The sequence below is a fragment of the Choloepus didactylus genome, chromosome 25 (genome assembly GCF_015220235.1).
Source record: "Choloepus didactylus isolate mChoDid1 chromosome 25, mChoDid1.pri, whole genome shotgun sequence".
Classification (NCBI taxonomy): domain Eukaryota; kingdom Metazoa; phylum Chordata; class Mammalia; order Pilosa; family Megalonychidae; genus Choloepus; species Choloepus didactylus.
Genome location: NC_051331.1, coordinates 8131549 through 8158551, shown reverse-complemented (window position 1 = coordinate 8158551; position 27003 = coordinate 8131549). Strand labels below are relative to the sequence as shown.

Below are 27003 nucleotides of genomic sequence, written 5' to 3'. Positions count from 1 at the left end.
AGAAATGGAAAAAAAAATTTTTTTTTAAACACTGCATGGGACCAGGAAAACATGCCCGGGGTGGGATTTGGCCTGTGGCTGCTGCTGACCTGTCATGTCCGCCTGGGGGCTGCCCAGGGAGTGGGTGGGAACCAATCAGGCCTGGTGACGGGGGCGTAGCTGGCTGCACCCACAGACAATACCACCTGCCCCCACCCCAAGGCAACAGCGTGGGTCACCCAGAACTGCAAGTGCCTGCACCCACTTCCCAGAAGGCTGAGGGAAGGAGAGGCCAGAGCTTCTGGGGCTCCCACAGGCCGCGTCCAGCAGATGTGGGCAAAGACTGTGGGAGCTGGGGAGTGCCAGATGGACCCGAAGGAAGAGAATTCTTGGTGTGGTGACAGCTGAGGGCAGGGACGGGGGCAGCATGGTGACGCTCCCTAACCTGAGGGCCTCGGGCATGAGCAGCCCTGGGACACCTGAAATGGAAACAACAACCCAGGCGTCCGCTGACGAAGGACGAAAAGGATGCAGCACGTCCACCTGATGGAGGATGTCCTGGTCCATGTGACGTGGAGGAACCCTGAAGACACCATGTTGAGTGAAAGAAGCCAGGCACAAAGGGTCAGCTGTCGTGTGACTCCAAGTATGTGAAATAATTAAAATAGGCAAATTCAGACAGCAAGTAAATTAGAAGGTGCCAGGGACTGGGGAGGGGGGATCGGAGAGCCACTGCTTAATGGATGCAGAGGTCTTATTTGGGGTGATGAGAAAATTGTTTAACAGATGGCGGTGAAGGGAGCACAACATTGCCAATGTAACTAACATCACTGAATTGTACACTTAAGAATGGTTAAAACGGCAACTTTTAAGTTACGTGTATGTTAGCACATACACAAAAAAGATAAGGATGAAAGCTCTCAGAAGGGAGCCCATCTAGAAGGAAGTGCTACTGCTATTTCTGTCACAGATGCCCTCCACATACACATCCTGGTTTAATGAGGTGGGGGTCAGTGCTGTCCCACCGATAAGAAAGTGGCTCCCACGGTGCCCAGCCTTTTGGGTGTCCCCAGCACAGAGAACCACCAGGCAGAGGTGTCCTGACGAGCAAGGCCTGAGGCACAGAGGTGAAAGTTTCTGGGGGCCCCAGAGGGAGGGAGGCTCTCCCCCCAGCTCCTGGGCTGGACTAGGAGGCCCTGTAGTTAGTCCCTGGGGCCCAGGAGCTGGGCAGTGGGAAGAGGGCGAGGCTGGGCAGCCGAGGGCAGCAGGATGGGACTCTTGTGAAACTGCTGGGGTCCCGCCAGCCCAGGCACAGACCACGTCACAGCAGGATGGCCAGCAAAGCCAGCTTTTATTGCTCGGGGTTAAACCAGTGCAGATGGGGCTGGCGGAAGGAAGGGGGAGACACAGGAACCTGGCGAAAGCATTCTCCTGGCATCACTGGTTCTGGGCTCCCAGGAAGCCAGCCACACTCCAGATATGCTGGTCCTCTGCTCATGGCTGGGCCCCATCCGTGGTTCCGGGTGCCACTCAGTTGTGGGAGCAGAGATCCTCCACCCACAGTGTAGCTCGTGTGGTCACCTGCACAAAACTAGTCCTGGCCTAAGACGGCGCCTTGCTGGAGGAGGCTGTCCCCTTCTTCTTGGCCGCCGGGGCCTTCAGCAGGGATAGCTTCTTGGGCAGACTGTTGCTAGCTTTCATCACCACATCATGTTCGATCTTCTTCCGGATCCCGACCTCCAGGTCCTGGGAGGGTGGGGGTAGGGGTGGCAGAAGCACAGGCAGTCAGAGTGGGGCAGGAGGCGGACCAGGGATGCAAGTCCTGCTTCTGCCCCATCTTCTCCACGGCCTTATACAGACCGCTCTCGTCATCCAGGTTCACCCCCCCTTTACAGATGGGGAAACCGAGGCACAGGCTGCAAGAGGTGCTTGCCTCAGGTTCCAAACTAAGTTGAGAGGTATGCAAGTGGAACCCTAGTATGCTTGATTCCAGAAGATTCCACAGCCTCTGGGAATGCAGCCCCCTTCCTGTCCCATGGGGTCTCCACTTAACAGACAGTGAACTGGAGGTCCGAGAGGCAGGTAGACACGGCAAAGAAGTAAAGGCCCTGGTTGAACCCAAGTGTGTTTGAGTTCAAAATTGGTAGCTTTAGCACCTTCCCAACTGTCCCCATGCCTTGGCTATTCTAGCTTGAGCAGCCACCACCACAAGGGCAGCTGATCCCGTGCAGGGGAGACAACACCATACAGGACAGAAAAAAACCCTGTCCATCCCTGCAGATCCAACACTATGGTGCAAGGGTAGAGGGACACACAACGTGATGCTAATAACACAATGAGCTAAGTGGAGACAAGGGCTGCAGAGAAACAGAAAACAAGGGGAGGGATTAGGAGGGCTGGGGCAGCTACTGAGAAAGGCCTCTCTGAGGCGACATTTGAAGTCTGCCTCAAGTTTGAGGCAGGGAACTGTAGATTTCTGGGAGAAGAATCCAGGCACAGCAAACAGTCAGAGCAGAAGTTCTGAGGTGGGATCACGCCTGGTGTGTGGAAGGAACACATGGGGGCCCATGTGGGTGGAGCGGCATGAGTAGAGGGGGAGATGAGGGCGGGTCGATGAAGGGGCAGGTCACGCAGGGCCTTGTGGGCTGCAGGGAGGACTTGGGCTTTTGCCTTGAGTTAGGTGGGAGCCATGGAAGGTTCCGGGCAGAAGAGGGATGTGCCCTGACTCAGGAGTTCTCAGGCGCCCCTCCCTGCGGCTGCTGTGGGGGAAAAGCCTGGAGACCAGGGTGGAGGCAACTGTACTCGTGCAAGTGGGAGCCAGGGAGAAGGGGGGAAGTGGTTGGAATCTGGATTTATTCTAAAGGCAAAACCAATGGGATCAGAGCAGGATGCGAGATAAAAGACGAAGTATAAAATGACCCCAAAGTGTCTGGAAGATGCAGCTACCCTGAAGTGAGACTACAGCAGAATACTGTTGTGGCAGAGGAATTTTGGATATACATTTGATGTGCCCATGAGACCCCCGGATGGAAGCAAGCAGGCCTCCAGGGATCCAGCTCTTAGAACAAGGAGGCTCCAGGGAGAGACTGAACAATTTGCTCAAGATCTCAGGGCTGGGTAGCCTGGAGCACAATTGAACCCAAGTCCGATGCCGCCAAAACCACGATTTTAACCGTCTTTGGAACTTCTTTATAAGCTCAAACCCAGCCACCTGAATATAAAAGGCATGCTCAAACAACCACAAAAATGACAAAAATAACAAAGGCAGCCTACGTTTATCTGAGCCTTGTGCTACTCTAAACACCTTCTAAATGCACAATCACATCGAATTCTTACATCTCAGGGAGAAAAGCGCTACATCCACTTCACAGATGGAGACAAGAGGTTTAGGGTGAAAAAATATTAGCCATGGATGGAGCTGGGATTCGCACGGGATTTGCCTGCAAAGCTGGGATTTTCAACTCCTCTCTCACGCCCCTCCCCTCTCAATTTCTAATAAAGAGGAGAATAACAGCAAAAGCAGCTGACATATTTTGGACATTTATTACGTGCCAGACCTTGCTTCTACTAGCTGTCCCTGTACCCACTGCAATGGTGACACAAGAGGTTCACGAGGCTGGGAGTCCTCCAGGATCCCGACCCTCGCAGGTCGTCGGCTACCAGGCTGCCGGCCCCTACGCTCCAGCCCTTGCCCCTCGCAGACCCCCGAGGCCCTGCTGTCTTCGCCTTTCGCTGCTGCAAGACGCGCACCCAGCCCCCAGCGCTCTACCCCGCCGACCTCCGAGATTCCCCAACCCTCGCACGCCCCCCGATCACCTTCTTGAGCTTCCGCTGCTGCACCACGCGCGCCTTTTTGGGGGCGATGAGACGGCCTGGGGAGAGACGCGATCTCGTTAGGCCGGGAGTCCCGGGCCCAACTCGGCCCTCAGCCGCCGGCCCGCTCCTCACCGCCCTTTCCCGAGGCCCGGCCCGCTCCTTACCGCCCTTCCTCGGGCCGCGGTTCCGCTCCGAGGCAGCCGCCGCCGCCTTGCTCTTTGCGGGCTTCTGCGCCTGGAACTTGCGTTGCCCCTGCGCCATGACCGCGCGTGCACCGGAAGAGGCGGGGCCGGAAAGCGACGCGTCCAGCTCGGAAGGCGCGGGGCAGGATGGGATAAACGCCACCCGGAGGGCGCAAGGGCTCACGGGATATAGCGTGGAAGGCAGTTAAACGGACAGCACCCAACAATGGTGGTCGGTCCACGTTTAGCAAAAATTTCGAATGTAAGGCAATAATAAACTAACATTTACTGGCGCTTATTGTGCCACGAACGTTTTTATGCTCTTTATACATAATAATTCGGTCCATGTCCAAAATAGGGTGAGGCAGGTGGGCCTTCGGTGCAAAATTATGGGATTGCCTGAAACCCATATTTATTATTTATTTGTTTGTTTGTTTACTTACTTATTTACCCAAACTCCCCCTTCACTCTCCACCCCATCTAAACTCTAATCTGGTTTCTAGCTCTGCTAATTTGCTATTTCTAGGCATCACTTATAAATGATGTCATACAATTTTTGTCCTCATGCGCCTTGCCTGCTTCACTCAGCGTTTTCAATGCTCTCCTAAGTTGCAAATTGTCTCATAACTTCATCCATTGTGTTTTTGATCAGCATTTCCCTACTGGCTAATGATGTTGAGCCTCTTTTCATATGCTAATTGGCTATTTGTATATCTTCTTTGGAGAAATGTCTATTAATTCTTTGCCCATTTTTTATTTGGGTTGTTTTGTCCTTTTGTCGTTGTGTTGTAAAAGTTCTTTACTCAGGACATTAAGCCTTTGATACATGGGTTGTGATGATTTTCTCCCATTCTTCAGGTTGTCTTTTGTCTTTTCACTTTCTTGTAATTTCCTGTGATGCACAGTTCTTAATTTTGATGAAATCAAATGTATTGTTTCTTTTGTAGCTTGTGCTTTTGGTATCTAATATGAGAATCTACTGTCTAATCCCAGGTCATGAAGCTATGCCCTATGTGATCTTCTAAGGGTTTTAGTTTTAGCACTTTTATTTAGATCCTCAATCCATTTTGAGTTGACTTTTGTATATGGTGTGAGGTATATTCTTTTGCATGTAGATACCCATTTTCCCAGCACACTTTGTTGAAGAGACCCTTCTCATGTATGTATTTAGCACTCTTGTCAAAAATCAATTGGCCATAGCTGTTTGGGTCTATTTCTGGACATCCAATCCTGTTCCATTGATCTATCTGTCTATCTTTATGGTGGTACCATGCTGTTTTGATTACTGTAGCTTTGCAGTATAATTTGAAATTGGGAAGTGTGAGTCCTAATGTTCTCAAAATTGTTTTGACTATTCAGGGCCTCTTGCAATTCCACATGAACTTGAGGGCTGGTTTTTCCATGTCTGCAAAAAAATTTGCTGGAATACTGATGGGATTGCATGGGATTTGCATATTGCTTGGCTAATACTGACATCTCAACAACATTAACGCTCACCATCCATGAACATGGGATATCTTGTCATAATTAGAGCTTCAATTTGTTTCAGTAATGTTTTTTAGTTTTCAGTATATGTCTTTTGTATACTTGGTTAAATATATTCCTAGATTTTTTTTTTAAGAGGCTACTGTAAATGGAATTGTTTCCTTAATTTCATCTTCAGATTGTTCATTGCTAGTGTGTAGGAACACAAGTGACTTTTGTGTGTTGAAGATAAGTATTTTAATCATGTAAAAATAATGTTTTACTATTTAAAAAAAATCAAATCTGCAAACTACAGGCCAGGGCCCAGCTGCCTGCTTTTGTAAATAAAGTTTTATTGGAAGCAGGGCTGGTATTAAGGGTAAACTAAGGCCCAGCTGTGCAAGGACAGAGTTCCATCCTGTCTCTACTTAAAACAATCTCGATATTTTGTTCATCATGATTGTCCCCCATTAATTTTGATTTTCAAAATTATTGCATTAAAACACAATTTATTTTGATGGCTGAGCTTTCTGGCATCCCTTTGAAGTTCTGCCCCCAGGGTGTCACTTCAGTCCCAGCCCTGACAGCCACGTTAAAAGGCAGGTACTCGTATCATCCCTGGTTTTGTAAATGAGGAAACCAAGGCCCAAACAGGTGAAGTGAGTGGCTCCAGATAACACAGCAACAAGTGGCAGAGCCAGGGTTTGAACTCTGGCGGCCTGATTCCAGCTGCTGAGCTCGTAAGGGCTACATAAAGCCCTGTGCTTTCTCCCTGCTCTGGGAAGAAGTGTGGACACGGACAGAAAGTCAGCTCGTGGGCCGGCCATTCAATAAATTTGTTATAAAATAAAAGGAGTTGGGGGCAAGTAGGGAGAGCTGGTTGGTTACCCCGGGGGGTCTGTTTAGGCCCCCCCCCCGTCATGAGATGGTGGAGCTCAGGGCCGCCCGCAGCTCCTCGGGGGCAAAGACGCCCAGCTCTGTGATGATGCCGCCGGTGATGAGTTCGTGGGGGGTGATATCGAAGGCAGGGTTCCATACCCCAATTCCTGTAGAGGAGAGCGGGAAGGAAAGAAGGAGGGATCAGGGGTGGTCCTGTCCACGCCCCCAGTCCCTTGCTCTGTCCTCACCATCGGGCTCTGTACAACTTCTCAAGCTGTTGTCACCTGTCCTCGAGACCCACAGTGGTTTCTGGGTTGGGGAACCCCTGAGAATCTGGGGATCCCCAACTTCAAAATCCACGGGGTCTCGCGCTTTTGCTCCCAGTGATGAGTTGGCAACTTCCTGCCATTCCTGGACTATCCCCATCCAAGAGGAAGACTTTCAGGTTTTATACACACCTTCCTCACTTCTCCCTGCTACAGGGGTCTTTTTAAGAACCTCCCAGAATCTACCTCAGGATTTTGCATTGGCTTTCCTCTCTGCCTGGAGCCTCTTCCCCAGATATGCAGGACTCACCGTCTCATCTCCTTCAGGTCTTTGCTCAAATGCCACCTTCTCGGTGAGTCCTTCCCTGCCGTCCTGTCTAAAAATTCCAAACACCCCTGCACGGACCGTCTCTCCCCCTTCCTTATTTTACTTGCTCTCAGCTCTTACACCCTCCTAACACACACTCGAATGTCCTGATCTTATTCATTGTCTGTTTCCCCCAACTAGACGGTCAGCTCCACCAGGACAGGGGCTTTTGTGTCTTGTTCACTGGCAGAAGGCAGATGCTCAGGAATGTTTGCTGAATGACTTAATGACTGTCCACAACAGCCCCTTACAAGCGGCTGCAATCTGGTGGCCCATATGTGTGTTTCCTCTGGCTCATGGTTTTTATTAAGAGAACTGAATCTGCTGCCAGTTTAAAAAAAAAACAGGGAGATTTCCTATAAACAAAAATTCACGCTCCTCTAGGAAAAATCAGACCTGTCTCTTTGGGATCTGTAATCCTGCAGCCATTGGCCGGTGTGGAGTTTTGGGGCCTGTGTCTGTCCTCCTTGCTACCCTGCTGTCCCTGTAGGGGGAAATCTCTCATCTCTGCTTTACAAGGCTGAGCACTTTATGGATTAAGACCAATTATGACTCCAGGACAGCAGGGGCATCCCCCTGGCCCAAAGGGGAAAAAAAAAAAAAAGAACAAAAATACATTTCAGGATGACCCTATCTATTTTTCAATGCAGAAAAACAACAAAAGCTGCTTAATTTTATAGTGTTATTTTTGCATCGCCTACAAGGTGATGGCCTCACAGTCTTTTTGGTCTTTAAGAGATTTTTACTGGTCTTTTCTATAAAAGGCTTTAAATTATAATTGTAATCATAAGCAAAATCACTAATTAAGGGCAGCCCCTCTTCTGAATGTCACTCAATGGTCATGTGTTTATGGGGCAGGCCCTAAAGACAGCCCCATTTTACAGATGGGAACACCAAGGCTCTGAAAACTCCAGCCATTTTGCCCAAGGATGCCCAGCCAGGAAGCATAATGGGCAGGAAATGTTTTGGTTTCTCTTTGTAGCCCCTGCCCCGGCTAAGCACATACTCATTATTATTTCTTCTTCAGATGAGAAAACCAAGGTGTACAGGAGCAAAGCAATTTACTCAAGATCTCGTAACTCAGAGGTTGGTCATAAATTGTGACTCTGAATGTGTTTTTAATTGCGTTAACATACATGTAACATAAAATTTGCCACGTTGACCGTTTTTGAGTATGCAATTCACTGGTGTTAATGACTTTTATAGTTGTGCTACCACCACCACCATCCGTTAGCAGGATTTTTTCATCCCCCTAAACAGAAACTCTGCACCCATGAAACGGTAATTCCACATTTCCCCTGTCCTTGGCGCCGATAACCCCTAACCCATTTACAGTCTCTGTCAATTTGCTTATTCTAGACATTTCCCGTAAGCAGAATCATATAGTACCTGACCCTCTGTTTCTAGCTTATTTCACTCGGCATAATGAGCTCCAGCTTCACCCCTGTGGTTGCCTGTCATTAGAACATCACTCCTTTTTTATGGCTGAATAATATTCCATCGTCTGGAAAGACCACATTTTGTGTCTTCCTTTCTTGATGGACATTTGGGCTGTTTCCACCCTAACTTGGGAGTTTGACTTCTATGGCTTCCATCACAAGAAATGGCTTGAAGGGGCTGCCTGTGCCCCAGAAGGTGGATTACCCTCAAAGGCGGTGGGGACCCTCCCGAAGCAGGTGGCTCACCGGGTGCTGCAATCCTGACCCCGTTGATGTCGGTCAGCTCCTGGCCTGGCCTTTCCTCGATGACAATGTCCTGCCCCGTATCCAGGCTGAGGTTGCAGGAGGAGCTGGGGGCAGCCACGTAGAAGGGGATGCCGTGGTGCTTGGCGGCGATCGCCAGCTGATAGGTGCCCACCTTGTTGGCCGTGTCGCCGTTGGCAACCACGTGGTCGGCTCCCACAACAACGGCTGGAGGGAGGGACGTGGTGGGGGTCGTGACCCAGCCCTGGATGCCCAGGGTCCGGCCCTCCCCCGGCGCCCTGCCTGCTGACCTGACACGCCCCTGTGGGCCATGGCAGCCGCTGCCATGCTGTCGCCGATCAGGGTGGCGGGGATCTGCTCGTACACCAGCTCGAAGGCTGTCAGCCGGGATCCCTGGTTGTAGGGCCGGGTCTCCGTGCAGAAGGCCTGCTCCAGACGACCCAGGTTGTGCAGCGAGCGGATCACACCTGGAGGGACACCCACCCGGGAGGAGGCCGGGATGAGCCGGGGAGGGACAGACGCGCAGGCTGGCCCAGGGCTCAGGGTCAGGGGACCCAGTCCCACCTCCCGGGCTTTGCAGCGGCCGTTCCTTGGGTGCAGTACATTCGTCCCCAAGGCACCCACCCGCTCCCTCACCGTCCACCTCCCCTTTGCTCTCAGAGAGGCCTTTCCTGATCCCTCGACCTCCAAGTGTGGATAACTCCCCTCCTCCCTCAGATTCCTTCCCAGCTTTTTCCTCAGTACTTACCTCCTCCTAACACATCATTTGGATTGATTTATCTTGCGTATTGTCTGCTTCTCCTACTTTACTGGGAGCTCTGTGAAGGTATAGATTTTTGTCTACTTTGTTCACTGCTGGGTACTCAGGACCTAAAACAGTGCCTCGCATACAGTGGGTGCTTACTAAATGTTTGTTGCATAAATGTATGCATGCATGATGGAGTAAACATGAGGTGTTTATTAAATGTTTGCTGGGTGAATGGATACACGTATGTGTGTTGGGGTACATAGTAGGTGCTCATGAAATGTTTATCAAATGCACACAGTAGGTGCTTACTAAATGTCTGTCAAGTGAGTGAATGAATGCATGTGTGATGGGACACAGTAAGCGCTTACTAAATGTTTACTGAATGCACACAGTAGGTGCTCATGAAATGTTTACTGAATGCACACAGCAGCTGTTTACTAAATGTTTATTGAGTGGATGCAAGTATGTTTGTTTGACGGGGCACACAGAAGTGTTTACTAAATGTTTGCTGGATGAATGGATACATGCACGAGTGTCGGGGCACACAGGAGGTGCTTACCAAATGTTTATTGAACGCACACTGTAGGTACTAAATGTCTATCAAATGAGTGAATGAATGCATGCAGGTGTGACAGGGCACACAAGTGCTTACTAAATGTTTATTGGTGCTCCTGAAACGTTTACTGAATGCGCACAGTAGGTGTTTACTAAATGTTCAGTGAGTGAATGCATGCATGCTTCTGTGATGGGGCACACAGTAGGTGCTTACTAAATGCTGAGTGAATGAACAAAAGGGAAGAGTTTTGCTATGAAGACTTCAGTCTCCAGAGATGAGAAAGGAGTTCAGTGAGGTAGGAAAATGTCCTTGGGAATTGAAGGTCATGGATAAGCTGCTGCCTGTACCCCCCGGATCCACTGTCTCGGTAACAGCTACCCCATTTTTCTTTGCTGGCTTCAGGTGGTCCTTCTCACCCCGGAAGCCCCCTTGCTGTCACGTGGAGCCTGAAGATAAAGCCCCCATGGAGGAGGAGGAGAGAGTTGAGGCACAGGGATAACAGATGCTTCCTGAAGCTATTGCTTGAGCTCCTGGATGCATCCATACCTGAAGCTAACCCTCCAGGCATTTCCATCACAAGAGCTAAAAGTCTTGGGCAGGGATAACGTAGTTTGGGTTGGGATGTTTTCCTCTTACCGCCACAAAAGGCCTGACTGGTTTGAGGATGGGGGAGGGAGGACCCCGGAAGCCCCCTGGGAGATCCACTCACCCAGGGCCGTGCCGTAGCCAGCGGTGGCCAGTGCACCGGTGTTACAGTGGGTCAGCACAGCCACCTTGCCGCCCCCGGGGGCCACCCGTTCCAGGAGGTGCTGGGCTCCCAGGTCTCCAATGCTCCGATTGTCCCTGAGGTCCTTCTCCAGCATGAGCTCGGCGCAGCGGATCACCCTGGGGATGACAAGGGGCTCGGAACCAGCCACCGGACCTTGGGGTCCCAGCTGGCCCCCTCTCCTTGCCCAACGCTGTGCTGCCTGGAGCCTTCTGCCATGGCCACCGACTTGTCATTCCCCACATCCCATTTGCCCAAGCAACCAATGTTCCCCCAGCACCTCCTTCCGCCCAGGTCCTTGGGGGGCAGCAGTGAACGAGACAAAAATCTCTGCCCCTGTAGAGCTGACGCCGCAGTGGAGGTGGAGGGCAGATGATGAGCAGATAATAAAGTAAAGGGTGGCAAGGTCAGAGGACAGAACGCAAAGGAGGAATGTATCATACAGAAGGTTCCAGAAAGTCCTCCGAGCAGAAATTTGGAGGCAGAGCCTTAGCTTTGTGGTTTCCTGCCTAGCAGAAATGGCCAGTGCAAAGGCCCTGGGGCATGAGCCAGCCTGGCGGGATTGAGAACCTGTGGAGGAGAAGGGTGTGGCTGGAGCAGAAGACAGCGAGTGGAGAGAAAAACAGGGGAGAAGGGGGCAGGGAGCGTACCAGGACATGACACAAAATTCTTCAAAAGCAAATATTCGGAAAACCAGGTAGTAGGGCCTCCAAGGATCAGTGCTGGTTGAGAATGTTAAGGGTTGAGAGCAAGTACCCCGAGGCCAGGCTGCCTGTGTGATCTCAGACAAACGACTTCAGCGCTCTGTGCCTCAGTTTCCCCATATGTAAAACTGGTTCGCTGTGCGTAAACAGTGAGCCTGGCCCCCATCCGCGCTGGCCCCCTACCTCTCCCGGACCTCGTCCTCGGTGGCACCCTCCCGCTGGGCCTCCTGGGCCGCGGCGGCGGCCAGGTCGCGGGCGGCGCGGGCCATGTTGACCGCGGTGGGCCGGGCGGTGACCAGGGAGCTCAGCGAGTCGCGCACGAAGGCCAGGAGCGCGGCGAGCCCGGGTCCCCCGGCACCCCGCTGCAGCTCCACAGCGAGGCTGAGGCAGCCCACGAGGGCGATGGCCGGGGCGCCGCGCACCTGGGGTCGGGGGGACGGCAGCGGGCGTCAGGCGCGGGCACCCCCACCCCCGGCGCCCCCCGGTCCCGCGGCGCGGCCCACCTTCATGGCGCGGATGGCCTCCCAGGCCTGGCGCACCGAGCCCACCGCCTCGTAGCGGCTCTCATGGGGCAGCGACAGCTGGTTGAGGATCCGCAGGGAGCCCCGCGAGTAGCGGAGCGCCTCCAGCGTCATGGTGCCGGGGCTGCGCGCCTGCGCCGGGGGCCGCGGGCACCAGGCACACACGTGCGGAGGGGGCGGGGCTTCTTCCGGAAGGAGGAGCGCACGGAGCAAGGGCTCTGCGAGGGGCGGGGCCTTTCCCGGAAGTTGCTGCGCGCCGAGACTCCAGGGACACGCCTTCCCTCGGAGAGAGGTATGACAGGTGGGCGTGCCGGGGGCGGGGCTAATCCCGGAAGGAGGCCTGCGCGGAGGGGCGGGGCTAATCCCGGAAGGAGGCCTGCGCGGAGGGGCGGGGCCTTCCCGGAAGGAGGCGCTCGCACCTGTCTAAATTCTCGGCTTCCCGCACCCGCTGTCCACGTGGCTGCCCCCGGAGCCCAAGTCCAGACAGTCGCAGCCGTCCCGGAACCACGAAGGCGGCACCATCTCTGGGGCACCTCCTGGATACCAGGCCCTGTGTTTAACGTGCAGCTGACCAGAATTAGGTGGCCAGGGCGTCGCCCCAGGTGGGCACCCGAGGGCCCACAGCCAGAGCCAGTGGGGGCGTCTTAGAGCTGTCGCGGCGCCCAGACAGGCCGAAATGCTCAGGGAAGAATACACGATTTACGATAAGGTGGCCTAGTGGCAATGGAGGCAATGACTAGGGCCACAGGTGTCCCCTGGTGGGTGGTCAAGGTGGCAGCTGGTTCTGGATCAGTTTCTGCTGGAGCCTTTTCATCTGACCCTCTCAAAGCATCTGCCGGGGGCTGGCGACAGAGAACAGCCCCAAAGGTCCTGTGTGCTCCTGCCCCTGCCCACCTTGCTGGCCTCCCCTCCTGCCTTCCCTATGTGGTTCCTGCAGCCTGGTCCCCTTTCCACCCATCACACAGCCAGTGTCTCCTCCTCCAGGAAGCCTGCCCTGATCCTCGGCCATGCCAGAGGCTCCTAGGCCAACTGTTGTCACTACCTTGAAACCCTCATCAGGCTGGGTTGGAGGGGGTACTTGTGCTGTGACTGGGCAGACACCATGTTTGTGGTCCCAGCATCAACATTTGCTGAAGGAGAAGCCTGCTGGGCAGTCCTGGGTGGGGAGGGGGCAAGCCATGGGCCTGGCTAGTAAGAAGAGGCAGGAATAAAGAGGCAGGGCTTTAATTTAAAAGGGATGTCTGGGGGAAGGGTGGGGTCCCACAAGGCACAAACACCCTCACCAGGACCAAATAAATAACAATTCCACTGGCGGTGGGAAGGCAGGTCTGGGGAGGGGATGGTGGCATCTGAGCTCTCCGAGGGCTGCTGGGCAAGTGAGCAAGGGGCCTCCCGGGTGTGCCAAGGCCTCCGAGCAATCGAGTCCTGGCATCACTCGCTCTCCGAGTCAGAGTAGTCCGCTACGAGGGAGGAGCTGAGGCTGGAGGGGTGTGGGGTGTCCGGGCTGTCGGCTGCCTCCCGGGATGAGCCTGGTGGGGTCAGCGGCCTGTCATGCGTGCTTCTTTCCTGCCCCTGCAGCCCACTGGTCTGGGGGTTCTTGGCTGTGTCCTGAGAACAGTCTCTGGGAGATGCGGGCCTGCCCTGGGCCATCCCCTCAGGCACCCGCGCTTCCCCAGACTTGGGGGTGTCAGCGGCATGCTGGGGGCCCTCCAGGACCTCCCTGGACCGCCGCCGCACGATGCCCAGGTCCCCCACAGTGATGGGGGAGCTGGCGGGGGTGGGTCTGCGGTTCTGGACCAGCTTCTTCAGGACGCTGCTGGCTTTGCTGCTGGAGCTGGCACTGGAGCCCGGGGCCGAGGGGAACCAGGAGCGGCTGATGATCTCCGTCCGCTTGAGCTTCTGCTTGTCCTCGTATGCTGGGAGGGCGAGGAGAGGGTGTCTGAGTGGGGATGGGACTCTGGCTTCCCCCATCAGCCTCCCCAGCTGCCCCTGCCCCGGCCCTCACGCACAGTCCAGCGTGTGGAACTTGAGCAGGGCGGCCAGCCTGCGGTCGTCCTCCGTCTCCGGCACCAGCGGGATGGCCAGGCTGGCCTTAGCCTGCAGTGCCTGGTCCCGCTCCTCCTCTTCCTTGATGGCCTTTTTCTTTTCCTGGGGGTGGGATGGCACAGGGAGGGGCTGTGTCACCAGGGAGGCCTCCTGCCAGCTCGGGGGCCTCCCTTTCTCCTGGAACTCAGGGGCGAGGAAGGGCTTCACCCAGTGCCTGGGACCTGGGAGCCACTCAACAAGCACGAGGCACCATTACTGCTTCTTGTCCCTTTTGTTCCATGAATATTTACGGATTGCCACTGTGGGCCAGACCTTGTGAGAGCACTGAGGCCTGGGGACAGTGAGAAGACAAAAATCCTTGCCCCACGTGTCCACCAGGGGATGAATGGATAAACAAAATGTGGCCTATCCATACAGTGGAATATTATTCAGCTGTAAAAAAGGAATGAAGTTTTGATAAGGGTCACCACATGGGGGAACCTTGAAAACACTATGATCAAAGAAGCCAGAAACAAAAAGACCAATTTCACTTACGTGAAATACTTAGGACAAAGTAGATTAGAGGGGCTGGGGGAGGGAAACAGGCAGTTAATGTTTAATGGGGGCAGCGTTTCTGTTTGGGGGATGGCAAAGTCTTGGTACTGGGAGGTGGTGAGGGGTGTACAACACTGTGAATGCAACACTACTCAACTGCACACTTAAAAATGGGTAAAATGGGAAATTCTGTTACATATATGTGCATGTTACCACAATAAAAACAGAAATAAAAATAAAATTCCTTTCCTTCATGCTAGTGGGTGAGACAGACAAGAAATAAGAAATAAGACAAATAGGTTCTAAGAGCTGATGGTGGGTGCCGAGGGGAAAATTCGTGTGGGGAAGGGGGAAGGGGGTCCATGTTAAACGGGGTATCCAGGGAAGGCCTCCCTGAGGTGGTCACCTTTGTGTGAGGGGCCACTGGGGGTCTGGATGAAAAGTGTCCCAGAGCAGAGGAGGGACAGCATGTGCTAAGGCCCTGTGGCAGGGGCATGCTTGGAGCAGGGAAGGAGCAGCGAGAAGGCCGGTGTGGCCAGAGGGAGGAGAGAGGGCAGCTCACGAGAAAGACGGAGGAGGACTTGGGCTTTTGCTCCGTGGGAGCCGTGGAGGGTTCTGGGCAGAGGAGGGTCATGCCCCGGCTGAGGGGTCCACAGGAGCCCTCCAGCTGCTGTCACGGGAACTGAGGGACCAGGGTGCTGGCCCAGGGGGAGATGGCAGGGCTGTGACCCAGGGAGGGGAGGAGGGTCGGGTTCCAGAAAGCATTTGAAGGGAGAGCCTGACAAACTGATGCTGAGGGGGGAGCCATAATTATTACGGGGAATGAATGGGGGGCTTATTTTGGATGTTCTGTAGGAGATGCCGAGAAGGCCGGGACCCCAAGTGCAGGGCAGAGGCCTGGCTGGAAACAAACCTGTTTACTGATGTCCTTAACAAGATTCGCGATTTGGCTTCTACTCAGAACAATCACGAGAATGATCAAAAGACAGGAAAGACGCAAGTGGCAGGGTGAGGAGAACGGAGGTGTGGACAGGGGTGCAGCTGTCCACGGGCCCCAGGGGACACGCCTGCCCTCAGTGCCCAGCGTCCAGGACACCCCAGAGCACGAGGGGGGAGGGAGCATGGCCTCATGCCCCACAGGCTGTCCCAAGGGTCCGAGCCAGGACCCGACTCCCTCACACCGGGCACCCCTTGAGCAGCTGGTGCCGTCACCCTCATTGCTGGGGCCATGGCCTGGGCGCCAGGTGGCCCCATACCCGTGCCTTCACGGGACCAGCCTGGGGGCTCAGGTGTCTCGTCCTAGCATCTATGTACTGAAATACCCACGTTTACCTTTATTTCCATTATGGTCAGGACATGAGCTATGTGGAGCCGAGTTAAGAAATTACACAGGGATGGGGTTCAGGGTGATGAGCTATGAATTTCATTTCTAGCAGCTGGCCAGGTCCCAGCTCCTAGCTCTTCTGGGCCTCACCAACCGCCCGCTGTGGGGTCAGGGCCGACCTGCCAGCCTCCCAGGGCCCCCCCGGCCTCACCCACCCCAAGCCCAGCAGCAGCCCTTTTCCCCGTGAGGACTGGCTGAAGGCGAGGGCCTCTCCCCACTGGGGAAAGGACTCCCCGCTCGCTGATGGCCACTGGGCTGGGCATCGCCCGCAGACACCCCGAAGCAGGGGCCTGACTCCATGACAGGTGGGGAAAGCGAGGCTCAGAGGCGGCGGGGCAAGGCCCCCACCAGGGCTCGCCCCACCGCACGTTCTCCCCTCTCCGGGTACGCCTGCGATGCTGGCGAGCCGAGAAGCCCCCCAGAGCCCGCCCGGGTCGGAGCCCCACTCACCCGGAACCTTCTCCGCAGCATGCTGTTGAGAGCAAAGTCGTCCTTCCAGGCGCTCTGGGCCTCCTGGATGTGGCTCAGGGTGGGCAGGGCCTTCTTGAGGGTGCTGCGGTCGGCCTCGCCGTGCTCCAGACGGAACATGGCATCCGTCTCCAGCTTCTGCTTCTTCTCGTGCTCTGCAACGGCAGGGGAGCGGCTGGGCCTTCAGGGGCAGGGGTCGGGAGGCGGCTGCTGGGGCCGTGCTCACCTGCGGGGGGTGCTCACCTGTGGTCAGCACCTGCGCGTTGTCCGCCGGGTCCCAGCGCTCCTCCTTGCGCTGGGCGCCGCTCACGATGACATAGTCGCAGCTGGCCGGGTCCGTCTGCATCTCGATGTAGTTGACGCAGAGGTGGCACTTCATCCGGAACCTGGGTGGGGGCCGGGCAGGGGTCGGGTCCTGCTGTGCCAGCCCCAGGGACGCCCCGGGAACCCTGCAGGCTTCCTTCCTCCCACCCATCCGTGCCCTTCGACAAATACCCTTGAATAAAGCACCTACAGTGGGCTGGGGTCTGCATCTGGGACCACAGCTGCTGGCGAGACACGGGCCCAAAAGCCCGTTATGAACTTCTGTTCAATCATTCATTCACCCATTCATTCAACGACCCTCATGGGCGAGGCCACACTGCGGCAGGCTGACACGACAGCAAACCAAGCCCACCTGTTCTCAGGGGGGAATATTCCCACAGCAAGGGGACAAGCACACAGTGGTGGGTGGCGGGTGCCGCTGTAGAAGGAGCCTCTCTGAGAGGCGGTGGTTGAGCGGAAGCTAAGGGTGAGAGCGGAGCCTCATGGGTACATGGAGAAGGGCTTTCCAGGAGGAAAGAACAGAGGTGGGGCTGTCCCCAGTGTGTTCAGGAACAGTGAGGAGGCCCGGAGGGGCCAGAGGGAAGGAGCGGGCGAATGGGGGAAGAGACGAGGGCAGGGAGGTGACCGTGCAGGTGTGTGGGGCCTTGTGGGCTGCAGTGGGACTCGGGCTTTTGCTCTGGGGGTGGTGGGAGCCATGGAGGGTTCTAGGGAGAGGCAGGACATACCCTGATGGACATCCCAGGACGGTTTCCAGGAGAGGCCCGCGGGGAATGGACGTCAAGAAGGGGGGCATGGGCTTGCCTCCCGCTCAGACTCCCTTGTGGCCCCCTTGCCCTGTGGCCACCCCACTGCCCCTCGGAGCCGCCCGCCAGGCTGTCCCTACCTGTAGATTGGGGTCGTATAGTAATTGCCAACCTTCTTCTTTTCTGCGTTGTAACGAACACCTGAGAAGGACAGGAGAGAGGGGAGGCTCAGGCCACCCCCAGGGTGTTTGCCCTGTGTGGGGGACAGACAGGGGTGGTATTTCGCTGCCTGGCAGGGGGGCACCCCGGGAGGGTCTGGAATTCAGAGCGGACCAAGAATGACGTCCAGACTGCACGAGAGATGCTTCTCCACAGGGTGTGGGCTGGGGCCCAGGGCTGGGGCTCAACTCCCAGCACCACTATCATCTCTCTGAGCCTGTTTCTGCCTCTGTTAACTGGGGTGATCCCAACACCTCCTGCACTGGGCTGTGGTGTGCACGGCAAGAGCTAAACACATACAACTCGCTTAGAACAACACCTGGCACTTGGCAAGGGCTGAAGGGTCGGCCTCAACTATCCATTTGGAGAACGTGCAGAGTTTTTTTGTTCTGGCCAGCTTGCTCATTAGATAAAGCAGATGCTTCCTGCTGTCTGACCTGGTGCGCTGGGTAAAAAGAGCTTAAACTAGAAAACTGGAAGGGTGGGGTGGTACAGCCCCACTGGAGCTGCATGACCTGGACTGGTGCTTCCTCTGTGACCCCGAGGGGGCCGTGGGGTCAGGGTCAGCCCTGCTCTGTCCCCCGAGCACCCGAGGACCCCGCCGGCTCTAATGGGGGGGCAGCTGTGTTGGGGTGAGGAGGTCTGTTCCCTTTTATCCAGAGCTGCCAGCTCCTGTTTGCAGAGTGAGCTGCTCTGTGAGAGGCAAGGTGCTGCGAGGACCCCGGACGGACGCCCTGATGCATCTGTCTGCTTCTCTGTTCTCCTGAAGCATGGTCAGGGGTCTGGATGGTAACAGGAGCCGTGAAAACAGGGGCTGGCACTGTTCTCAGCCCTCTTTATACCACGCGGGGGGCGAGGGTTGTGACTCATATGCTCTGACGTGCCTGGGTGTAAACTGAGGCACCAGAGGTCAGTAGCTTGCCCAGGGTCACCCAGCTTGGACGTGGTGGAGACGGTGCTCGAGCCCAGAGCCCGGCCTCCTGACTGCCCTGTGGGGACGCCCCTGCAGCCTGTGGGCCACTCGGGCACCGGGCACCTGACTCCTCCCGACCACAGACAGGAAGCCCTGGGCAGAGACCATCTCTGTGTGGGGGGCGGTTAAAGGAGTTTGCAGAACCCCATGGTCAGGGCTGGGGGGAGATGGAGGCCCCCCCATGTACTTGGAACCTCAGAATGTGAGCCTAGTTGGATATGGGGTCTTCAGAGGTTATACCGGGGAGGGGTGGGCCCTGAATCCAGTGACCTGTGTCTTGAAGGAAGAGGTACACGTGGACGCAGACCCACAGGCACCAAGGGGAGGAAAGGCCACACGGAGACGGAGGCAGAGAAGTGAGAGGGGCGGCCACCAGCCTGGGGACGCCAGGAGCCCCCAGAAGCCGGTAGAGGCTGGGAAGGCTCCTCCCCTCGAGCCCTTGGAGGGTATGTGGCCCAGCCAACAGCTGGGTTTCAGACTTTTAGCCGAACCGTGCCTGGAACGTGGTGACGGCACCCCCCAGGGAGCTCAGACACTCACCCATGCCGATGTGGTTCTTGCAGCCGTCACACCAGATGTTGTACGGCATCTCGAATCTGTGAAGACAGGGGACGTCTTATCTCCAGGTGTTCACTCAGGCTCCCCCTGGTCCTCTGCACCCAACTTTGGCTACAGGGCTGCCAGTTCTCCCGGATTTGGGGGGCAGAATTCAGGGCAATGTCTCCAGGGAGTGGGCTGCAGGACGCCTTCAGGCCGAGTACACTGCAGCCGTAAGTGCCACCGAGTGAGTGCCGAGCAGGTGGGCTCCTTTGTCGTGTGACTCTCCAGCCGACCCACAGAGCCCAGGAGAGAGGCTCCTCTGGGGGCTGCTAGGCTGACAATGCCACGTGGGCAAATCTCCCGGTTTATATATATTTTTAAACTCTACTTTGAAATCATCTCAAATTCATAAGGACCGCTACAAAAATAATAGCAAACCCTTAAAGAGAACACCAAAATATCTCCCCCGCCTCCTCCAGATACCCAGATCCACCAAATTTTAACATTTGCCATCTCATTCTACCCATCCGTCCATCTGTCTATCTTTCCACCCATCTATCTATCTATTGACATTCCCCTTTGAGCAAAGGAGAGTGCAGGCCTCAGACCACGGTGTCTGGTTAGAGTTGAGCACAATTCTTGTACTGTCGTAATTCTTTTTGACAGCTCTACTGAAAGCACGTGACTCTAGCATTCCAGGATCAGCAACGACAGGTTTCCCTCCAAAATAAAATCACTAAGTAATAAGGAATGAGTTGAGTCAAAGAGAAAATGCCAGGCAGCTAAATGCACAGAGGACACGAGGGCTTAGCAAACTGAATGGAAGGATGTGCGGTGCCAAGGACTGAGGTGGGGGGAGTTTGGTCAACTCTGGAGCATGAGGAAATGGAGGGAATTTCGAAGCGCTCTTGGACCTCGCGCATCGAGGCTACCGTTGGGGCCTGTCACCTAGATTCCTTTTCTACAGACAGTCTCACCCATTATGGATGGACCTGCGTCTTCCAGAAAGGCATGCTGAAGTCCTAAGCCCAGTACCTGTGAGTCGTGACTCACTTGGGAACAGGGTGGCTGCAGATGCAATAACTTAAGTTAGAATAAGGTTCCGCTGCTGGTATCAACAGGGAACTCCTAATCCAATCTCCCGCGGGAGGAGAGAGGCACCCAGGGGAGAAGTCCAAGAGAAGGCAGAGGCAGAGCCTGGAATGGTGTGTTTACAAGCCAAGGAATGCCAAGGACGGCCGGCAAACACTGGAAGCTGGGAAGAGGCCAGGAGGGACTGATCCTTCCAAGTTTCAGGGGGAGCCGATCCCTTGATTTCAGGCTTCCGGACTTCCCGACAGCGAGACCGTAAATTTCTGTTGTTTCAGGCACTTTGTTGCTGCAGCCGTGGGAAACTAAGACTCCACTTCTGACCTCTGACCTCTGACCCCAAAGATGAGGCCTGCGATGGACGAGAGATGAGGAGGAAGCAAGGACTCTGCCCTTCTGGGCTGTCAGCGCCACAAGCCGGCGTCTGCCTCCTGCCACGGAGGACACACTGGGTGCTGGCCGGGAACGAGAGGGAGCCTGTCCCCACATCCACGCCCTCTGCAGTGCATCTATGTGTCCCTGTGGCTCCTTCCACCAACAGAGTCCACGGCCCACCCCTTTGTATCATGACTTATTTTGGGCAACGGATGAGATAGAAGTGACAGTGTCCCACTTCTGGGTCATGGCCTCCAGAGGCCTTGGTGCCTCTGTGCGCTGTCTTTTGGAACCCCAACTGCCCTGGGAATGAGCCTGGGTGAGCCTGATAAAGGACGAGGGACCGGCAGAGCAGAGCCCGACCCAAGACCACGATGACCCCACATACGTGAGAGAGCCTGGCCCGGATCAGCCAGGCCCAGCCAGGCCCAGCAGAGGCATCCAGCTAACCCACAGACCTGGGAGCAGTAACGAATGCTTAGTGTTTGCTACGCAGCAGTAGCTGCCTGATACAGTGGCGTTTTGCTTTATGGAACTATAACCACCCTGCAGAACCGGGCAAGTCAGGGGGTGTGGAATTCTCCTTGAGACGGACTCCAGGTGGCACAAAGGCAGGGGTTTGCAGATGGTGCCGGGGTTGTACCTGATGATGAGGATGCCCTGTGACAGCTTCCGAGCCCGCTCCCGAAGGGGGTGGCTGTTGTGGTACCGGTTGAGGGAGCCATGCTGTGTGGAAGGAAGAGGAAGCAGGTGAGCACTGCTGAGCTGGGGAAGCTCATGCTCTCTTCATCCCCCACTGCTCTGGGCTCATGGGTTGAGATGGGCCTCGTTCTTAAGTCCAGCAGGGATTTTAACACTGATACGGAGGCCCGGAGGTCTGGGTGGAGCACGTGGGCTTGCAATTAGGAATACGACTCTGAATTTCCATCTCCTGCTTACGAGCCGAAAGCTCCGTGTGACCCTGGGCAAGTGACCTTGCCTTTCGCCTTCCTGAGCCTCAGCTTCCCCTATCTGTCACCAGGGGTAATGACTGTCATTACCTCTGGGTTTTGTGGGAGGGATTAGATGAGATGATAATACTGGCAAATCTTTACTGGGTTCTTGATGTGCCATTTCATTTTAAACTCCCAGTGATTCTGTGAGGGAAGGCTGTTTTACTTCCCTCTTTTGACATATGGGGAAACCAAGTCATGAGCCCAAGACTACACAGGAGGACACGCTGATTCACTCAGCAGGCTCTTCCTGGGCACCCACTATGTGGGATGACAGCTGTGAACACAACAGATAAACACCCCTGCCCTTGGGGCAGGGGTTGGATGTTCTAGTGGGAGACTGGGAAACTGACCACCCATAAAAGAATGAAAAATACATCAACTATTTCTAAGGGCTGTAAAGATTTTAAAGGACTGGCTGATCCATCAGCAGATGAATGGTTAAACAAAACATGGTCCTTCCAGACAATGGACTATTATTCAGCCCTGAAAACGAATGAAGTTCTGATCCATGCTACAATGGGGACGAACCTGGAAAAACTCATGCTGAGTGAAACAAACCAGACACAAAAGGACAAATTTTGTACAATTGCATTTATATGAAATCCCTAGAACAAGCAAATTCAGAGAGACAGGAAGTAGATAAAAGGTTACCAGGGGCTGCAGGGAGAGGGAATGGGGGAGTTACTGCTTGACGAGTGTGAAGTTTCTGTTTGGAGTGATGAAGAAGTTTTGGTCATGAGTGGTGAAGATGGTAGTACAATAGTGTAAATGTAATGCCGCTGTAACAGCACACTCAAAAATGCTTGAAGTGGGAAATTTTTTATGTTCCATATTTGTTACCATACTTAAAAAAAATAATAAAAGGATGAGGTGAGTGATAGAGGACGAGCTGGTGGTCAGGGAGGACCTCTCTGAGCAGATGACCCACAGGAAGTGGGGGAATGCGCCTTGGGCTAAGGGGAGGAAGAGGGTCCAGGCAGAGGGGGCAGCAGCCCAGGGGTAAGAGTGGGGTTGTGTGAGGGGGTGAGTGGAGGGTCTGATCTCAGAGCCTGCATGCTGGAGCTCTTCTAGAACACACCAAGCCCGACGCCGGGCCCAGGGTAAAGGGTCGTTAAGGAGTGTAGAGAGCTCCGAGGCCCGTGTTGCAAGCAGAAGGCAGTGGGACCTCAGGGGGGCCACCCATTGGACCCCTCGCCTCCCCAGGAGGCGCCCTCTGGTTTCTTTGGCAATGGTGGGCTTGGAGAAGGCCCCCTGCCCCTTACCTTTTCCGGATTGAAATCTGGAGGGTAGTACTTGTTCACGCCTTTCCTTTCACCCTAGAAAGCAGGAGAGAGACGTGACTCAGGGAGGGGCTATGGTTGACCTGTGGGTGCAGCCTTCTGGGCTGGGGTCTGGATGGAGGACTGGGGCCTGGGGCAAAAAAAAAAAAAACCCACTGCTGCCGCTATGCAAAATTCCACAGGGTTAAGATTGTCTTAGAAGGGCGGCTTTCAAACTTTTTTGGGGGAACCTGACTCACAGCAAGAAATAATTTATACTGTGGCCGTGTAAATATGTCTGCAATACGGGTGAAACACAGGCTGCACGAAACGAACGTTACCTGATCGTGAGACCGTGTGCTCTCTCTCTAAATGCTGGCTGCCGCCTGCTACACTGATTTCATGACTCACCCAAGCAGTGGTTCTTGAATGTGGCTGCGTGTTACAAGACACGGATACCCAGGACCCCTCTCCAGAGGTTGTCCTGATAGAGAATCTGGGCTGGGCCGTGGGGCTTGGGCACCCAGCTTTTTAAAAGCGTGCTGGGTGATTTCAAAGTGCAGCAAGGGTTGAGAGCCACTGCACCAAACGATCATGGCTCAGAGCTGGAAAATACTGTCTTAGAGTTCACGGAGCCTGAGGGTGAGGGAATATAAGAAGGGGGAGGAAGGGGCAACTGAGGGGTCTGACAAGCAGAAGACTGTTTACTCACCATCTTGGGAGCAGGCTACTGCTCCTCACCCTCACTCTGGGAAAGGTGACAAGACGACAAGACGCGCTGACTCACGGTCCGGTCCCGCAGAGCCTGGAAGAGGGACCACGGGGCTCTCCTGCGAAGATGTCGGGGGCTGTGCCAGCCCAGGTGAGCCCCCCCCCAAGAGTAAGAGGCATCCAAAGAGTAGCGTCTGTCTGTTTAGAAAAAGAACGTCCTAATGTCTGTGATTAACTGTACAAATTTAAAAAAGACCTTTCAAGAATTAGAACAAATGTACGAAACTATTACAAGGAGTTAACGATAGAGAGGTCCATGGGAAAAAATGTGCCTATTGCAAACTATGGACTATCGAAGACATTAATATTTTAATATTCTTTCATCAACAGTAACAAATGTACCACATCAATACTCTGGGTCAATGGGGATAAGGGATATGGGAGGATTTGGGTTCTTCTTTGTTTTTATTTCTTTTCTGGAGTAATGAAGATGTTCTAGAATTGATCATGGGGATGTATGCACAATTATATGATGATACTGTGAGCCAGCGACTGTATACTTTGGATGGGTTGTACAGTGTGTGAAAAGAATCTCAACAAAATAAACATTTAAAAAATGCATATCCAAAAAGAACATTTCAAATTAGACACTTCCCGCCCTCCTCCGCAACCTCAGTTCATCCAGCCCCCAGCATCACTCACCTGCACTAGCAGTCACCTCTTCCCTGGTCCCCTGGTTCTGCCCTTGCCCCCATCCCCCACCCCCTTACCCCAATCCGCTTTCCCACAGAGACCTTTTAAAATACAAATCTGATATGTCACTCCACTGCTTAAACTCCTCTAGGAGAATCCTGACACTTTCAGAAAAAAGTCAAACCCCTCCCCTCCCCACGGTCTATGGGGCCCCTGCCTGTCCCTCGGAGGCCACCTCTTACCCCTTTCCCTCTTGCTCACTCTGAGCCAGCCACACTGGCTTCCTGGCTGTCTGCAAAGGAAGGCCAAGTACAAGACCTTTGCATCTGGGGCTCTCCGTCTTGAATGCCCTCCTGCCAGCTGTCTGCATGGCCAGCTTGCTCTGTCACATGTCTTTGCTCAAGCATCACCCATCTGACCACCTGATCTAATGTTCCTTTCCCAGAGTTCCTATCAGATCACCTTGTTTCTTGTTTTCTTGTCCATAGTCTGTCTTCCCCACTGAGCACATCTGACCCCCGATAAATGCTGACTGGGTGTATGACCGAGATAATTTACTAAGGCCCGTAAGAACCAGTCCTGGTGATACAGTATCCAGTGTAGGGGCTCCTTAAACTGGTCGTGGGGAGGGGCCCTGGCATGTTGGGAGGAGAGACTTGGCAAACAAAAGTTCTACTTTACACTGCGAAAGAGAGACAGACATTCCCAGGCAATGAAGCCTCATCTAGAATGGGGGTTAATAGACTTTTTCCGGGCCAGAGCTAGACGATCTGTCCCAACTGCTCAACTTTGCTGTAGCAGCTTGAAAGCAGCCACAGGCAACGGGTCAGTGAATGGCCGTGGCTGCATGTAAATAAAACTTTATTTATGGACACAGAAGTATGAATTTCCCATAATTTTCACCTGTCACAAAAGACTCTTCTTTTTTGTTCCCAATCATTTAAAAATTTAAAAACTGTTCTTAGTCCTGGAGGCTGAACAAAAATCAGCTGGCAGGCTGGTTTTGGCCCCTGGGTCATAATTTGCTGTCCTTGCACTGCGTTCAAGAAGGCTGGTGTCTGACTGCTCCCGCCAAATTAGCTGCAAGACCTCTAACAGGTACTGTGTGCCAGGCGAAGTACTGTGGGTTTGTGAGTTTGATGTGCAGTGCCTCATTTAGTCTTTATTGTTATCATTTCCAGGTGATGAATAAGGACATGGGGGCGTGGGCAGGTTAAGTAACATGCACAGGGTCAGAAGCTCAGGAGGGACAGAGCCCGGGCATGAAATTGGATGCAAACTATTCCACCATCACACTGAACCTCGTTCAGTCCCAAATCCTCCATCGCCAAAGTACCCATGGGACCAGATTTCCCAAAGGTCTGTTGCAACTTAAAAATGCTTTAATCAACAATATTGCTAACTGCCCAGGTTTTGGAGTTGCAGCTCCCTGGGTTTGCAATCCCAGCCCTAGAACTCACTAGCTGGGGACCCTGGCCAGTACATGAAAAAAACATAAGCCCTGGGCTTATTTCCTCACCTGTAAAGAAGACAGGGCTGACTTTCCAGGGTTGCTACGAATGAAACAACAAGTGAGACGTGTTCACACAGAGCGAATACTAAGTTTAAAGGAGCTGGGGGTCGTAAGATGGTTTTGTCAGCCCAGTAAACGGCACCAGTGGGGCTCCAGGGTGGATTTCTAGAAATCTGGTTCTTGGTGTCAAGATCCCATTGGCCCAGGACTTAGGGCTTGGGTTCGAATCCTGACTACGTCCTAGTTGCGTGAGTCTGGGCAAATTACTTCCTCCCTCTGAGCCTCAGTTTCTCCATCCGTAAAATGGGGTTTGTAAAAGTATCAACCTGACAGGGTTGCTGTAAAGACTCAGTGACTGAAATAAAGTGCTTCTAACAGCGCCTGACACTGAGCAGGAGTCAGACACTGGCAGTTTTGATTATTCTACTCATGCCTAGAATTTTCCACGAGTCATCGTACAAAATTTTACTCCAACCCGGCGAGGTAGGGGCTTCCTGGTCCCATTTTCCAGATGAGGAAATCGAGGTGCCCCTCAGGCACCATATGGGTGGGCCTGGGCTGGGCCAGGGGTTGCAGCTAGGACCTGGGGAACTTGGGTTGGGGGTGAGGGGTGGAGCCTGGGGGACCTGGGTCGGGGGTCGCGGGCGGAGCCTGAGGAGCTTGAGTCGGGGGTCGCAGCCCCGGCCCTGGACCCGCTCTCCCCGAGCCCCCACGGCCCCTGGCACGCGCGTCCGCGCCGGGCGACTCGGCGGCTGAAGGGACAGGCGGCGGCGAGACCCCAGCCCGTCCGCGTCCGTCCGCTCGTCGCGCCCGCCCCTCAGACCTCCGCGCACTTACCTGCCCTCCTCCTGACGTCACGCCGCGACGGCGCCCGGAAGTACTCGCCAGGCGCGCGAAGAGGGCGCGGCGTCCTCTCTGCGAGATGGGAGAGCGGGCGCGAGGCGGGGCGAGGCGGTAGCGCCGCGCTGATTGGCTAAGCGCCGGAAACGCCGCCGGAGCGGACCAATCCAGGTCCGCCCCTCCCAACCGACAGCACGCCGGGACGCTCCACCCTCGGCCACGCCCCCTCCGCTGAGCCCAATCCGCGGCCCGCCTCCGTGGCCACGCCCACCGAGGAATCACTGCTTCCGCGCGTGCAGAAGCCAAAGCTTGGGGGTCTGCAGACCACAGCTCCCGGCCGCGTCCG

At 54.6% G+C, this 27003-nt stretch overlaps 3 protein-coding genes across 6 annotated transcripts; all 3 read right to left on the bottom strand.

Moving 5' to 3' along the window:
• Window positions 1–1311: 1311 nt before the first annotated feature.
• Window positions 1312–4096, bottom strand: C25H19orf53 (chromosome 25 C19orf53 homolog). Its single transcript, XM_037818587.1, has 3 exons — window positions 3960–4096; window positions 3796–3851; window positions 1312–1725 (listed from the first exon to the last, which is right to left on the bottom strand). The coding sequence occupies exons 1-3, from the start codon at window positions 4054–4056 to the stop codon at window positions 1582–1584; spliced, it is 297 nt and encodes a 98-aa protein (XP_037674515.1). The 5' UTR covers window positions 4057–4096; the 3' UTR covers window positions 1312–1581.
• Window positions 4097–5930: 1834 nt separating this feature from the next.
• MRI1 (methylthioribose-1-phosphate isomerase 1) lies at window positions 5931–12131 on the bottom strand. The gene is made up of 6 exons (XM_037818202.1): window positions 11934–12131; window positions 11614–11852; window positions 10670–10845; window positions 8947–9123; window positions 8639–8863; window positions 5931–6487 (listed from the first exon to the last, which is right to left on the bottom strand). Exons 1-6 carry the CDS (start codon window positions 12063–12065, stop codon window positions 6360–6362), a joined length of 1077 nt encoding a protein of 358 aa, XP_037674130.1. The 5' UTR covers window positions 12066–12131; the 3' UTR covers window positions 5931–6359.
• Window positions 12132–13159: 1028 nt separating this feature from the next.
• On the bottom strand, window positions 13160–26690 carry CCDC130 (coiled-coil domain containing 130). Of its 4 annotated transcripts, XM_037818507.1 has the most exons (12): window positions 26655–26690; window positions 25824–25857; window positions 23613–23705; window positions 22904–22957; window positions 21290–21372; window positions 20492–20623; window positions 19183–19238; window positions 17591–17651; window positions 16627–16769; window positions 16366–16538; window positions 13961–14099; window positions 13160–13867 (listed from the first exon to the last, which is right to left on the bottom strand). In XM_037818507.1, exons 3-12 carry the CDS (start codon window positions 23613–23615, stop codon window positions 13383–13385), a joined length of 1329 nt encoding a protein of 442 aa, XP_037674435.1. In that variant the 5' UTR covers window positions 23616–23705; window positions 25824–25857; window positions 26655–26690; the 3' UTR covers window positions 13160–13382. The 4 variants fall into 4 exon arrangements, with proteins under 4 accessions (XP_037674435.1, XP_037674434.1, XP_037674436.1 ...); XM_037818506.1 differs by lacking the exon at window positions 25824–25857 and having other exon boundaries at window positions 23613–23809; window positions 26655–26682; XM_037818508.1 differs by lacking the exons at window positions 20492–20623; window positions 26655–26690 and having other exon boundaries at window positions 23613–23809; window positions 25824–26587.
• Between the last annotated feature and the right edge of the window lie 313 nt (window positions 26691–27003).

Excerpts from the sequence above, each read along its gene's own strand:
- C25H19orf53 (XM_037818587.1), bottom strand. The coding sequence starts at position 4,056 with ATGGCGCAGGGGCAACGCAAGTTCCAGGCGCAGAAGCCCGCAAAGAGC. Across the intron at positions 3,852-3,959 it reads CCGCGGCCCGAGGAAGGGCG|GCCGTCTCATCGCCCCCAAA; the intron begins GTAAGGAGCGGG and ends GTCTCTCCCCAG. Across the intron at positions 1,726-3,795 it reads AGCAGCGGAAGCTCAAGAAG|GACCTGGAGGTCGGGATCCG; the intron begins GTGATCGGGGGG and ends CCACCCTCCCAG.
- MRI1 (XM_037818202.1), bottom strand. The coding sequence starts at position 12,065 with ATGACGCTGGAGGCGCTCCGCTACTCGCGGGGCTCCCTGCGGATCCTC. Across the intron at positions 11,853-11,933 it reads AGGCCATCCGCGCCATGAAG|GTGCGCGGCGCCCCGGCCAT; the intron begins GTGGGCCGCGCC and ends CCCCGACCCCAG. Across the intron at positions 8,864-8,946 it reads GGCCCACAGGGGCGTGTCAG|CCGTTGTTGTGGGAGCCGAC; the intron begins GTCAGCAGGCAG and ends CCCTCCCTCCAG.
- CCDC130 (XM_037818507.1), bottom strand. Across the intron at positions 21,373-22,903 it reads CAGATTTCAATCCGGAAAAG|CATGGCTCCCTCAACCGGTA; the intron begins GTAAGGGGCAGG and ends CCTTCCACACAG. Across the intron at positions 14,100-16,365 it reads TGCTGCGGAGAAGGTTCCGG|GAAAAGAAAAAGGCCATCAA; the intron begins GTGAGTGGGGCT and ends TCCCACCCCCAG.